Source organism: Saccopteryx leptura, chromosome 4 (assembly GCF_036850995.1).
Source record: "Saccopteryx leptura isolate mSacLep1 chromosome 4, mSacLep1_pri_phased_curated, whole genome shotgun sequence".
NCBI classification, from domain to species: domain Eukaryota; kingdom Metazoa; phylum Chordata; class Mammalia; order Chiroptera; family Emballonuridae; genus Saccopteryx; species Saccopteryx leptura.
Genome location: NC_089506.1, coordinates 216055062 through 216065575, shown reverse-complemented (window position 1 = coordinate 216065575; position 10514 = coordinate 216055062). Strand labels below are relative to the sequence as shown.

At 61.9% G+C, this 10514-nt stretch overlaps 1 protein-coding gene across 3 annotated transcripts in view; it reads right to left on the bottom strand.

Annotated features, from left to right (window-relative positions):
* Positions 1-1968: 1968 nt before the first annotated feature.
* KATNIP (katanin interacting protein) overlaps positions 1969-10514 on the bottom strand; it is a 198132-nt gene continuing 189586 nt past the window's right edge. For 2 of the 3 annotated variants that reach the window (XM_066383111.1, XM_066383113.1), the window contains exons 24-29: positions 9319-9429; positions 8313-8452; positions 5664-5765; positions 4951-5105; positions 4391-4479; positions 1969-3899 (exon numbers count right to left, since the gene is read on the bottom strand). In XM_066383111.1, coding sequence (XP_066239208.1) covers positions 3844-3899; positions 4391-4479; positions 4951-5105; positions 5664-5765; positions 8313-8452; positions 9319-9429 — 653 coding nt within the window. In that variant the 3' untranslated portion in view covers positions 1969-3843. The remainder of the gene's footprint in view (positions 3900-4390; positions 4480-4950; positions 5106-5663; positions 5766-8312; positions 8453-9318; positions 9430-10514) is intronic. The other variant, XM_066383112.1, reaches the window with a different exon arrangement.

Sequence of the window (10514 nt, the reverse complement as noted above, 5' to 3'; positions counted from 1 at the left end):
GTGAAACTGGTTTTGTTATATGTACTCAAGTGCTTGTTTAAGTTGAGCCAACATATTTTTTTTTTGTATTTTTCTGAAGTGAGAAGCGGGGAGGCAGAGAGACAGACTCCTGCATGTGCCTGACTGGGATCCACCCCGCATGTCCACCAGGGGGCGATGCTCTGCCCATCTGGAGTGTTGCTCTGTTGCAACTGGAGCCATTCTAGTGCCTGAGGCAGAGGCCATGGAGCCGTCCTCAGTGCACAGGCCAACTTTGCTCCAGTGGAGCCTTGGCTATGGGAGGGGAAGAGAGAGAGAGAAAGGAAAAGGGGAAGGGTGGAGAAGCAGATGGGTGCTTCTCCTGTGTGCCCTGGCCGGGAATCGAACCAGGGACTTCCACACTCCGGGCCGATGCTCTACCGCTGAATCAACTGGCCAGGGCAGTTGAGCCAACATTTAAAAGTTAGGTTTTCGCCTGACCTGTGGTGGTGCAGTGGATAAAGCGTCACCTGGAATGCTAAGGTCGCCTGGTCCTTCCCCCTTTTCTAAAATGAATAAAAATCTTTAAAAAAAAGTTTCTTTACATTAAAAATAACTAAAACATATTAAAAGTGACCAAAACGCCTTAATTTCTGACTTCTCTTAAAAACCTCAAAGACCTGGTGTTGCCAGACCATTGGCACTGTGCCGCCCCGCTGACCAGCTCTCCCAGGCCAGTTTGTTCTCTAAGTGACAGGGACCCAGGCCCAGGGCGTGCGCTGGCTGGGGGCTGAGAGATCGCTCACGGTCTGGAAGTGGGGAGTCTCACTTGGCCTCTGCCCCCCAGCTAGAATGCTGGGTGGCCTGCCTGTCCTTGAGTCTCCAGGGCTGGTCCAGACATACGACCACAGAGGGTGGTGAGGGAGGCAACGCCAGGGAGTTAGGGCACAGCCAGCCCCCTCTGGCTTCCTAGGAACTTAGAGGGAAGCAGGGGGCCGAAGTGCCCTGCCACCTTCCTCCCGTGGGGGCGGGGGATGGATAGAGGGACTCGCCCTTCACCCCAGTACAGTGACGGAGGTGGGCTACCCATCGCCAAGGCAATCGCTGGCATGCACGCTGCAGTCCAGATGCCCTACACCCTTCAACCGAACCATCTTCCCACTCGAGGGGATATTTGCTTTATCCAAATGCCAGGCGCTGCCAGAGGAAGCAGGGGAGTGGGAACCCAGTTGGGAAGCCAAGAATCAGACATCTGGGTGTGGGCTTCCAGGACCCACACATGCTGAAGGGAACTCCCAGAGCCAAAGGCCCGGGGGATTTCTCTACCGCCTCAGCTCTCCCGAGCTTATCTCAGGATGAGTGACTAATAGCTTCCAAAGCTGTGCGTCTTGGGTAAGTTACTCAACCTGTCTGTGCTTTGGTTCCTTGTCTATTAAAAGAGGATCACTGCCTGACCAGGCGGTGGCGCAGTAGATAAGAGTGTCGGATTAGGATGTGGATGGACCCAGGTTTGAGACCCCGAGGTCACCAGCTTGAGCGCGGGCTCATCTGGTTTGAGCAAAAGCTCACCAGCTTGGACCCAAGGTCGCTGGCTCGAGCAAGGGGTTTACTCGGTCTGCTGAAGGCCCGCGGTCAAGGCACATATGAGAAAGCAATCAATGAATAACTAAGGTGTCGCAACGAAAAACTGATGATTGATGCTTCTCATCTCTCTTCATTCCTGCCTGCCTGTCCCTATCTATCCCTCTCTCTATCTCTCTCTGTCAAAAAATAAATAAAATAAAAAAGGAGGGTCACTGTAGTGTCAGTGCCAGGCGGTGTATACGGATGGGCTTGCGTCCTCTGCTGCTCCCACAGTGCCAGGATTATGGCCTCATCTGCGGGCGGGCGGGGGAAGCGAAGCTCAGAGGACCCCCCCCCCCCCATGTCACTCGGCTAGCCTTCCGTTACTCGACTCAGTCCTGGAGGCAGCATGGGCTGCCTCTGGCCCCAAATCCATGTGCCAAAGTATATTCTTAATAACATCTTTTATTGATTTTGCAAAAGAAAAAATATATAAATTTGTTTCAGAGTTAATGCCTCTACAGCCTTTCTTTCCTCCGAAATTGCGTGGTGCACAGTTATTATAAACAGCAGCTGAGGTTCCAGGCGCGAGTGTGCACAGTGTTTGCAATGTTCCTGACAAACCTGACCCATGCCTGGGCCTCGGGGTGGGGCGGGCGGGCTGGGCACTGGTTTGGGTCACTAAGAGCTGGTGTGATCAGCTCCCGACTCGACTCCCCGACCACCATCACCCCCCACCCCCGGGCATCAGCTCTCCTGGGAGCCCAGAGGCCCCAGAGGCACCACATCTGGGAGGTGAGCGGAGAAGCCAAGCCGGGGGCTTGGAAGCTACGGAAATGATGGATCTTCTCGGAGAGAACCGACCCCTTATCTTCACAGGGACCCCCTGCTCCAGATGAAAAGCGCATCTGCAGAGCCGCCCGGGAAGCTGCCGAGCTCGTGAAGAATTCTCGGGGCTCGCGTTGCATAGGAACGCACTTCGTACTGCGAGTACAGTATCGCGGTGGCCGGGCCGGGCGCCAGCAAAACAACGGATTAATATCGGGAACGAGAAATTAGCCACCACTGGGAAACCAATTAGGTCCCTGATCCGAGCTCGTTACGTAGATGGAAATAGATGCGAGCTGGGCTTCGCTTGGCTAGGGGTGCAAGGCACGTGTCCAGCTTGCTGGGAAGCTGCTGGGAGAGGGAGAATAGTGGGGCCCGGGCAGCCAGAGCCTCGGTGCCCGCCTCTAAGGGCACGGGCATGGTGGAAAAGGAAGAAGGCAAGCCTGCCGTCAGACCCTGGGGACGGCTGCCTCCCTGCAAGTTCAGCGGAGGGCAGCCTCTGAGGCCTGAGGGGAGAATGCAGGCACCTGCACCCCGCCTTTCAGCCAGGGGGCATCGGACGGGCCCTGCCGGCTCCCTGGGGTCCGAAGCTGCCTGCCTGCGGGTCCTATCTGGGCCTGGCAGCCCTGCAGAGATGAGTGCCTGGCACGCTAGGGTGGGCCTGGCTCGGGACAGGGGACGGAGGCCACAGCTCCTTCCTTTCCTCAGCAGGACACAGGCCCTTGGCCAATCCCTTCTCTGGCTTGACAGGGGGACAGAGACCCTGCAGAACCAGTTCCTCTGAAGGGATCTGTCCTTCCCACGGGCCCTGGGAGCGGCCCGGGATGCACCAGGGGCTGCCGCTGTCCTGACTGGACATTCGGGGTCAGCGCACGACCCGAGATGCACCAGGGGCTGCCGCTGTCCTGACTGGACATTCGGGGTCAGCGCACGGCCCGGGATGCACCAGGGGCTGCCGCTGTCCTGACTGGACATTCGGGGTCAGGGCACAAGTCCCACCTGCTCAGGCAGCCCCAGCTCCGCCAGCCTGAGGCGAGACGGGGGTGTGGACAGGGGAGAGGGCATGTGGAGGAGCCTCCGGGCAAACTCTTCCCATGTGGGTGCTGGAGGCCACCCCGTGCCCTGCTCAGGCTGCTCTGGGCTGGACACGAGGGTCCCTAGGCCATTCCCTGGTCTGGCCCAAGTCAGCCTGCGGGTGGCGGCTGGCTCGCTGCTCTCAGAGGAGGGGCCCCAGCTGGGCGCCGGCTCCGGGCAAGTGGGCAGAGTGAAGGCACAGCCCTGGCCGCAGCACTGCCTCCTCCCACCAGGAACGCCGGCCTCTCCAGGCGGTCCAGCTCTGAGTCCCGCTCCCCAGCGGCTCCCCTGAGGTCCGCAGCCCTCTTCCAGCCTATGGGGTCCGGGCTGGCCGACACTGAGGACAGAGGGGGGCACGGCGCTGCCCGGGGCCGGGGTGGGGCCCACACTGGCTGAGGACAGCTCTCCGTCCTTCGGCAGTTAGCTCCGCCACCGTCTGGCCGTCTCCTCGCTTATGCAGGTTTTGGGGCGCAAGGCTGTCAAGGGAGAGCAGAGGGATGAGCACCACGGAGCCCAACCCGGAGGGCTGCCTCCGCTGACACCTGGACTGCCAACTTCCCTCGAGGCCCGAGGGGCCTGGCCCACCTGCAGCCGCTGCCCCATGCCCTGCGCCTGGCCTCCGCCACCCCGCCTGGCCTCCGCCACTGTCCCTCTGCCTGGCCACCTCCTTTAGGCTGCAGCTCCAACACTGCCTCCTCGGGGGAGCCCTCGCCCCGGGTGGACACGCCCGCCAACAAGGTGCTGCTGCCCTGAGCAGCCCTCCCCTGTGCCCACCAGGCCTGGCTCCCCCGGGGGGGCCTGCGGGAGAAGGTGGCATGCTCTCCCAGGCTCTGCCCCTCAGCTCTTCCTCAGCCCCCAGCGGGCTCCCGGGTGGAGAGGGCTCCCAGGGCAGGTGGGGGTGACAGGCTGTGCGCTGCTGCCACCCCGACTGTGGAGGGGGCGCTCTAAGCAGAGAAGCTAAGCTGACCTGGGTCTGCTGCACTCTGCTTCCTCCTCGAGTTGGCTATGATTTGGTTTTCATTCATCATCTGGACATCCTGGTCCTCCACCTGACTGCTGCAGAGACGGACAAGGCAAGAGATGCCAACAGGCGCCAGGCCGTGTGTCCCCGCCATCTGCTTGCGTTAGGGCAGGTGGGGGGCCAGGCATGGGGTCCGGCAGGGGCAGAGGGTAGGCATGGGGCCAGCGGGAGCAGGCTGGGCGGGGAGCAGGTGTGGGCAGGGGGGCGACTGGGCATGGGGTCCAGCAGGGGCAGAGGGTAGGCGTGGGCCAGCGGGAGCAGGCTGGGCGGGGAGCAGGTGTGGGGCAGGTGGGGAGCCGGGCAGAGGGCAGGCCTGCGGCCAGCGGGAGCAGGCTGGGCGGGGAGCAGGTGTGGGCAGGGGGCGGCCGGGTGGGGAGCAGGTGTGGGGGCAGGCGTGCGGCCAGTGGGAGCAGGCTGGGCGGGGAGCAGGTGTGGGCAGGGGGGCGACTGGGCGGGGAGCAGGTGTGGGGGCAGGCATGGGCCAGCGGGGGCGGGCTGGGCCGCACCTGAGGGCCGCGTGTTTCTCCTGGTGGTAGATGTCCTCGGTGAAGAGGATGGTGTGGTAGGGCACTGTGGGCTCACACGTGGGCAGGATGCCCCCAACCAGGTGGCCCACCATGGCCAGGATCCCATTGTACACGAGCAAGTCGTCCACCAGGAGCTGAACAGACAGAGGGGGCTCTGCGGCTGGGCTGACGGGTCCCCTCCTCCGCCCCACATGTGACCCTGGGCAAAGCACATGGCTGCACAGCACCTCGCCTGCTCTGAGCCCGGCCTGCGTTAGGACTTCAGATGTTCACGACCACCGTGGAGGCACAGGCCACGAGCCCCGTGCGGCAGAGGAGGCAGCTGAGGTCAAGGGGCTCAAATACCTTTAGCCCACGTGGCAGAGCTGGGATGCCCCTGGGGGCCCCACTATCCCCAACCCAGAGCCCCCCCCCCGCACAAGGAACTCCTTAAATCAGTACGATCTGAAAAGAAACGATAAAAGAAAAACCACTTTCTGGTTACTATTTTTTTCAGGGTGATGATTCAAATCACTTTGAGGAGGTTTTGAATTCAGGGCTGGGTGGTAAATTTCCCTGCAAGGAGGACCAGGCATTTGCGTCTAAGGTTGCAACAGAGAGAAGTCAGTCAAACTGCCACAGATGATAATTGCCGGTGGCCTAATTACCAATGAGCATAATTATCTCAAAAATCCAGGCTAACAAGTACTTACGCCAAACTCCTTCACCCCTCGATGGGGTGTTTTTGCATAATTCCACAGTTTGATCATTGACACGGTGGTAGGCAGATCAAAAATCACATAGACCCGGTTCACCTGTCAGGGAGAATTCATTAAAACAGCCATGTCTGTAAACAGAGGCTCTGGGCTGGGTGGGGGTGTCAGGTGTGGGTCAGGGACCAGCCCGGGGAGGCTGGAGGCAGCGCCTGCCCACGTGGGCGGGTCTGGGCTGGGTGGGGGTGTCAGGTGTGGGCGGGGACCAGCCCGGGGAGGCTGGAGGCAGCGCCCGCCCACGTGGGCGGGGCTGGGCTGGGTGGGGGTGTCAGGTGTGGGCGGGGACCAGCCCGGGGAGGCTGGAGGCAGCGCCTGCCCACGTGGGCGGGGCTGGGCTGGGTGGGGGTGTCAGGTGTGGGCGGGGACCAGCCCGGGGAGGCTGGAGGCAGCGCCTGCCCACGTGGGCGGGGCTGGGCTGGGTGGGGGTGTCAGGTATGGGCGGGGACCAGCCCGGGGAGGCTGGAGGCAGCGCCTGCCCACGTGGGCGGGGCTGGGTGGGGGTGTCAGGTATGGGCGGGGACCAGCCCAGGGAGGCTGGAGGCAGCGCCTGCCCACGTGGGCGGGGCTGGGCTGGGTGGGGGTGTCAGGTGTGGGCGGGGACCAGCCCGGGGAGGCTGGAGGCAGCGCCTGCCCACGTGGGTGGGTCTGGGCTGCTCAGGGCTGAGGTGCAGGGGGTGTCAGGTGTGGGCAGGGACCAGCCCCAGAGGCTGGAGGCAGTGCCCGCCCACATGGGCGGGTCTGGGCTGGGTGGGGGTGTCAGGTGTGGGCGGGGACCAGCCCGGGGAGGCTGGAGGCAGCACCCGCCCACGTGGGCGGGTCTGGGCTGCTCAGGGCTGAGGTGCAGGGGGTGTCAGGTGTGGGCAGGGACCAGCCCCAGAGGCTGGAGGCAGTGCCCGCCCACATGGGCGGGTCTGGGCTGGGTGGGGGTGTCAGGTGTGGGCGGGGACCAGCCCGGGGAGGCTGGAGGCAGCACCCGCCCACGTGGGCGGGTCTGGGCTGCTCAGGGCTGCGGTGCAGGGGGGTTCCCGCCGCTTCTCTTCTGCTCGAGGCCCATCCTGAGTCAGGTCACGTGTGGCTGCGTTAGCAACAAACCGCTGAGCTGGCTCTTGGAGGGCCTGCTTTCTTGGGCCTGGCATGGCCCCCATTTAAATACCCGCAGAGACCTGGGCAGAGCGTTCTCTTTCCCAGGTCAGGCCAGAAACACAGTGTGGGGCCGCATGGGCCAAGGGGACAGGCCTCGGTCCTGAGTCTAGGAGCCCAGGGCCAGCCTCAACACCCGTCTGTCCTTTCCCCCAGTCATAAACAAGCAGCCGGGCGGATGGGCCAGGAGGTGCCGCTAGGCGATCTCTGTCCCGGTGCCGGTGCCGACTCTGCTGGCGGAGTGTGTGTGTGTGTGGGGGGGGGGGGAGGGGGTCCAGACCTCTGGCAGAATCAGCTAGTAAAGCAGAACCCCGACAACCTCCCATCCTCCCTCCCCAGCAAAGACTCTCAAATGGTAGGGGGCTCCTTGCAAGACAGAGTAAAGCAACAGGCATTCGAGCTGGCCACGGGCTGCCCTGCCCCCGTCTTGTCCTGGTTCTCAGCCTGTGCCATCCGCAGCGTGCCGCAGGTGACAGGTGATGGCAAATGCAGCTGGCTACGCTCACAGAGGCCGCAGGCTGGACTTGGCTTGGGGGCCGCAGCGCTGTGGCCCTGGATCTAAGAGCTGATAGAACACGTACTCTTCCCTTTGCAATGGTGGGCTGGCCTCCACTCAAGGGAAGTGGGTGGACCCTTGACGGTGGGGGAAGGCAATTGGGGGGAGGGGCTTTGGAAAACCTCCCTCACAGACTGCTGATGCTGCCCCTTCCCATGAGCCCTTTGACAGGAAAATGTACCCCCTCATCCTGCCACCCCACCCCACGGAGTAGAAGAGAGGATGCCCCAGCGGTCACAGGGATGCCTCAGACTCGGCGACACATCACCACCCAGGCCTCCAGCCCTGTGGCCGAGGGGCTGGTGGGGTGCTGGACCCACCTGTCCCATCTCCTGGCTTCCCTCCTCCCTCCCCACCACCAGAAACCAGGTCCCGGAGGGCGAGGGCCTCTCCCTCGGGTGCTGGGGAGAAAAGGATAAGCAGGACCAACTGCAGGGTCTGAGACTGGGGAACCTGAGGCAGCTGGGTGGAAGAGATGACCAGGCAGATTTGGTGACAGAGAGGGGGCATGACTGGGGCCAGGTGCCCGGTGCCACCGGAGGGAGAGGATGGAGCTGGGAGGAGGGCGGGCGGGTGACAGAGAGAAGCAGGGTGTGCCCGCAGGGACCGGGGAATGCCCAAGTCCCTGGGCCTGCAGCACTGGGCTCCTGGCTTCAGCCCTGGGCGGACCTTTATCGCCCTAGTGTCTGTCATAGGAACCCTGTCCCCCGCAGCAGAGATAAAGAACTGCTGGCCCAGAGGCGCTGGCCCCCTGGGGGTTAGCAGCACCTAAGCCCTCCTGATGGCCCCGTGTACTTGTTCCAGATGAACCCGGCCTGGAGGAAAGTGGTGTCACTGAGACCGGACGGAAAGGCTCCCGTCCACCCCAGGGCCGAGAGCCTCCGGACACCCACCAGGCCGGGCAGGATGGGAGCCAGCCACATGTGCCTGCCGTCACTGGTGTCGTTCACTTGGTCGATGAGCTTGTCAGGGGTCCGGACATCCCCGCACACGCCGTCCAGGGAGTTCACGCTGTCGGGGAAGGCGGCGATATCTGAGGAGGCGCTAAGCTGCTGTAACTCACAGCGGGGCCCTTGGCACCATGGGCCACTCTCGCGGCCGCCAGGCTCCATCACAGTGACCGTGGGGCTCGGGGGACGTGGGGCTGGCGGGCGAGCAGCCAAGCTGGACGTGCTCTGGGGAGAATGGAGTGCATGGAAACTGAGGGGAGGGGGCTGGGTGTGCGCAGGGGAGGCCGCGCTGAGGAAAGGGGAGGACACCCTGCAGAGAGAGGGGAGGAAGAGTTTCCAGGAGCTGCCAGAGGTGGGGACACAGTATGTTGCTGCCACTTTGGAGGGCGAAGTGCGAACCCTGCGAAGGGTTTCTTTCGTAAAGGAACGGGTCTGGCTGGGTTCCGCCTTGGCCCGTGAGGACCATGCCAAGCCTGGAAGGACAGCAGGGGCCTGACCCAGGCACAGCTGCTCCGCTGATGGGCACTGGCGCGGCTAGGGAGCCTGATTCCAGCTCTGGCTCTGCCATCCGACCCGAGAGCCTGGCCGTGTACCAGGTTGCTTCCTGCAGGCCTTGTCAGAGCCTTTAGCACTCCCAGGTGCAGGTGGTTCTCCCAGGGTGGGGAGGGTCGCTGCAGGTGGTAGCCTCTCCCGGCCCCTAGACCACAGGCCTCTGTTTTGTGGAACCCGTCTGGCTCCCTTGTTCGGTGTGGCTGGGAGCTGCGGCTGGCCGCTTTGCCCCCCACCCCAGGTCAGCATCTGGCCGTGAGCAGAGCCCACGGACATTCTTAATCCCAATCTGGTTCCTACAGGGACATTTCCCGCTCGCTACAGTGAAGGCTTCGCCCCTTCCCCTGAGCCTGCGTGCTCCCTGCGGCCTGCGGGGAGCCCCTTTGCCCAGAAAGGATACTGTTTTCCGACAGGGGGATTTTCTCTCCCTGCTCGTCGTAAAGCTCCAGGCCGGTCAGACCGATGTAATAGGGGTCACCCCAGCTGGTCAGCAGCTGAAACTGAAAAATGACTGGGAAATGTTATTAAGGAAAAACAGGCTTAATTTTCTTCTGAGGACAAAGTAGAACAATGACAAAGATCACACGGGGGTATAATTTTTTGGATTATATGGATGAATAAGAGCAAAAAGAAAGGATTTTTTCTTCTACCAAGGCCGACTCCTATCAAAACACAAGTGGCATTACATACATGAGTGTGTGTATGCTTTTAAAATTCAAACCCTTGGGGTGATGGACACACGATATAATTAACAGTTCGAATGCTATAAAAATGTTCACCTGAAACCTATGCCCTCTTATTGATCAATGTTACCCCTTTAATTTTAACTTTCTAAAAAAAAGGAATTCAAAACCTTTCTCCAGGCCCCAGGAGACAGGACAGGACAGGAGGGGACAGTGCTCCCCAGGGAGCTGGAAGGATGGGGACACAACTGTGTCACACACTCATTGTATGGTGCTGGACAAACTGACCAGGACTCAAACTGTCTCGTGCCTCAGTTTCCCTGATTGTTCATCGACAGGAACAGAGACCTGTTCCATCCTCGTGCACTGCAAGTATGCAGGCTGTGGCGGGGGGTGGGGACACGGGGTTTGAGCATCAAGAGGGCTGGGTGGTGCAGGTCCCGTTGCCACACGGCACCGCCAGCCACCAGGACCCCTCACACTGTGCCCTCTGCGCTCCCCGCATTCCCGTTGAGAAGAGGCCCAGTGGCTCCCAGGTGGTATTACGGCCGGACGTGGTCCTTCCAGGAGAAAAGGCTGGTGAGAGAGCCAGGCTACCTGTGTCCACTCCCCCGGCCCTGCCCCTTCCCAGCTCTGTGGCCCTGGGTGGCTTACTTAGCCTCTCTGTGCCTCAGTTTCCCCAGCTGTGAAATGGGGATGCTGGCTAACACAGTGAGTCAGGGCCAGCAGCCCACTGTGACCAGGGACCCCAGAGAGGTGCAAGGGGCCTGACCTGCTCTGGCAGGTCCCGAACTGTGGTGTGTCCAGATCACAGACCAAGAGCCCAGAGGGGTCAGGCCAGTCACACCAAAGGGAGGACTGGCAGCTCAGAGACAGGGCTGGGCACAGCAGGTCCAGTACGTTTGAGCTAGCA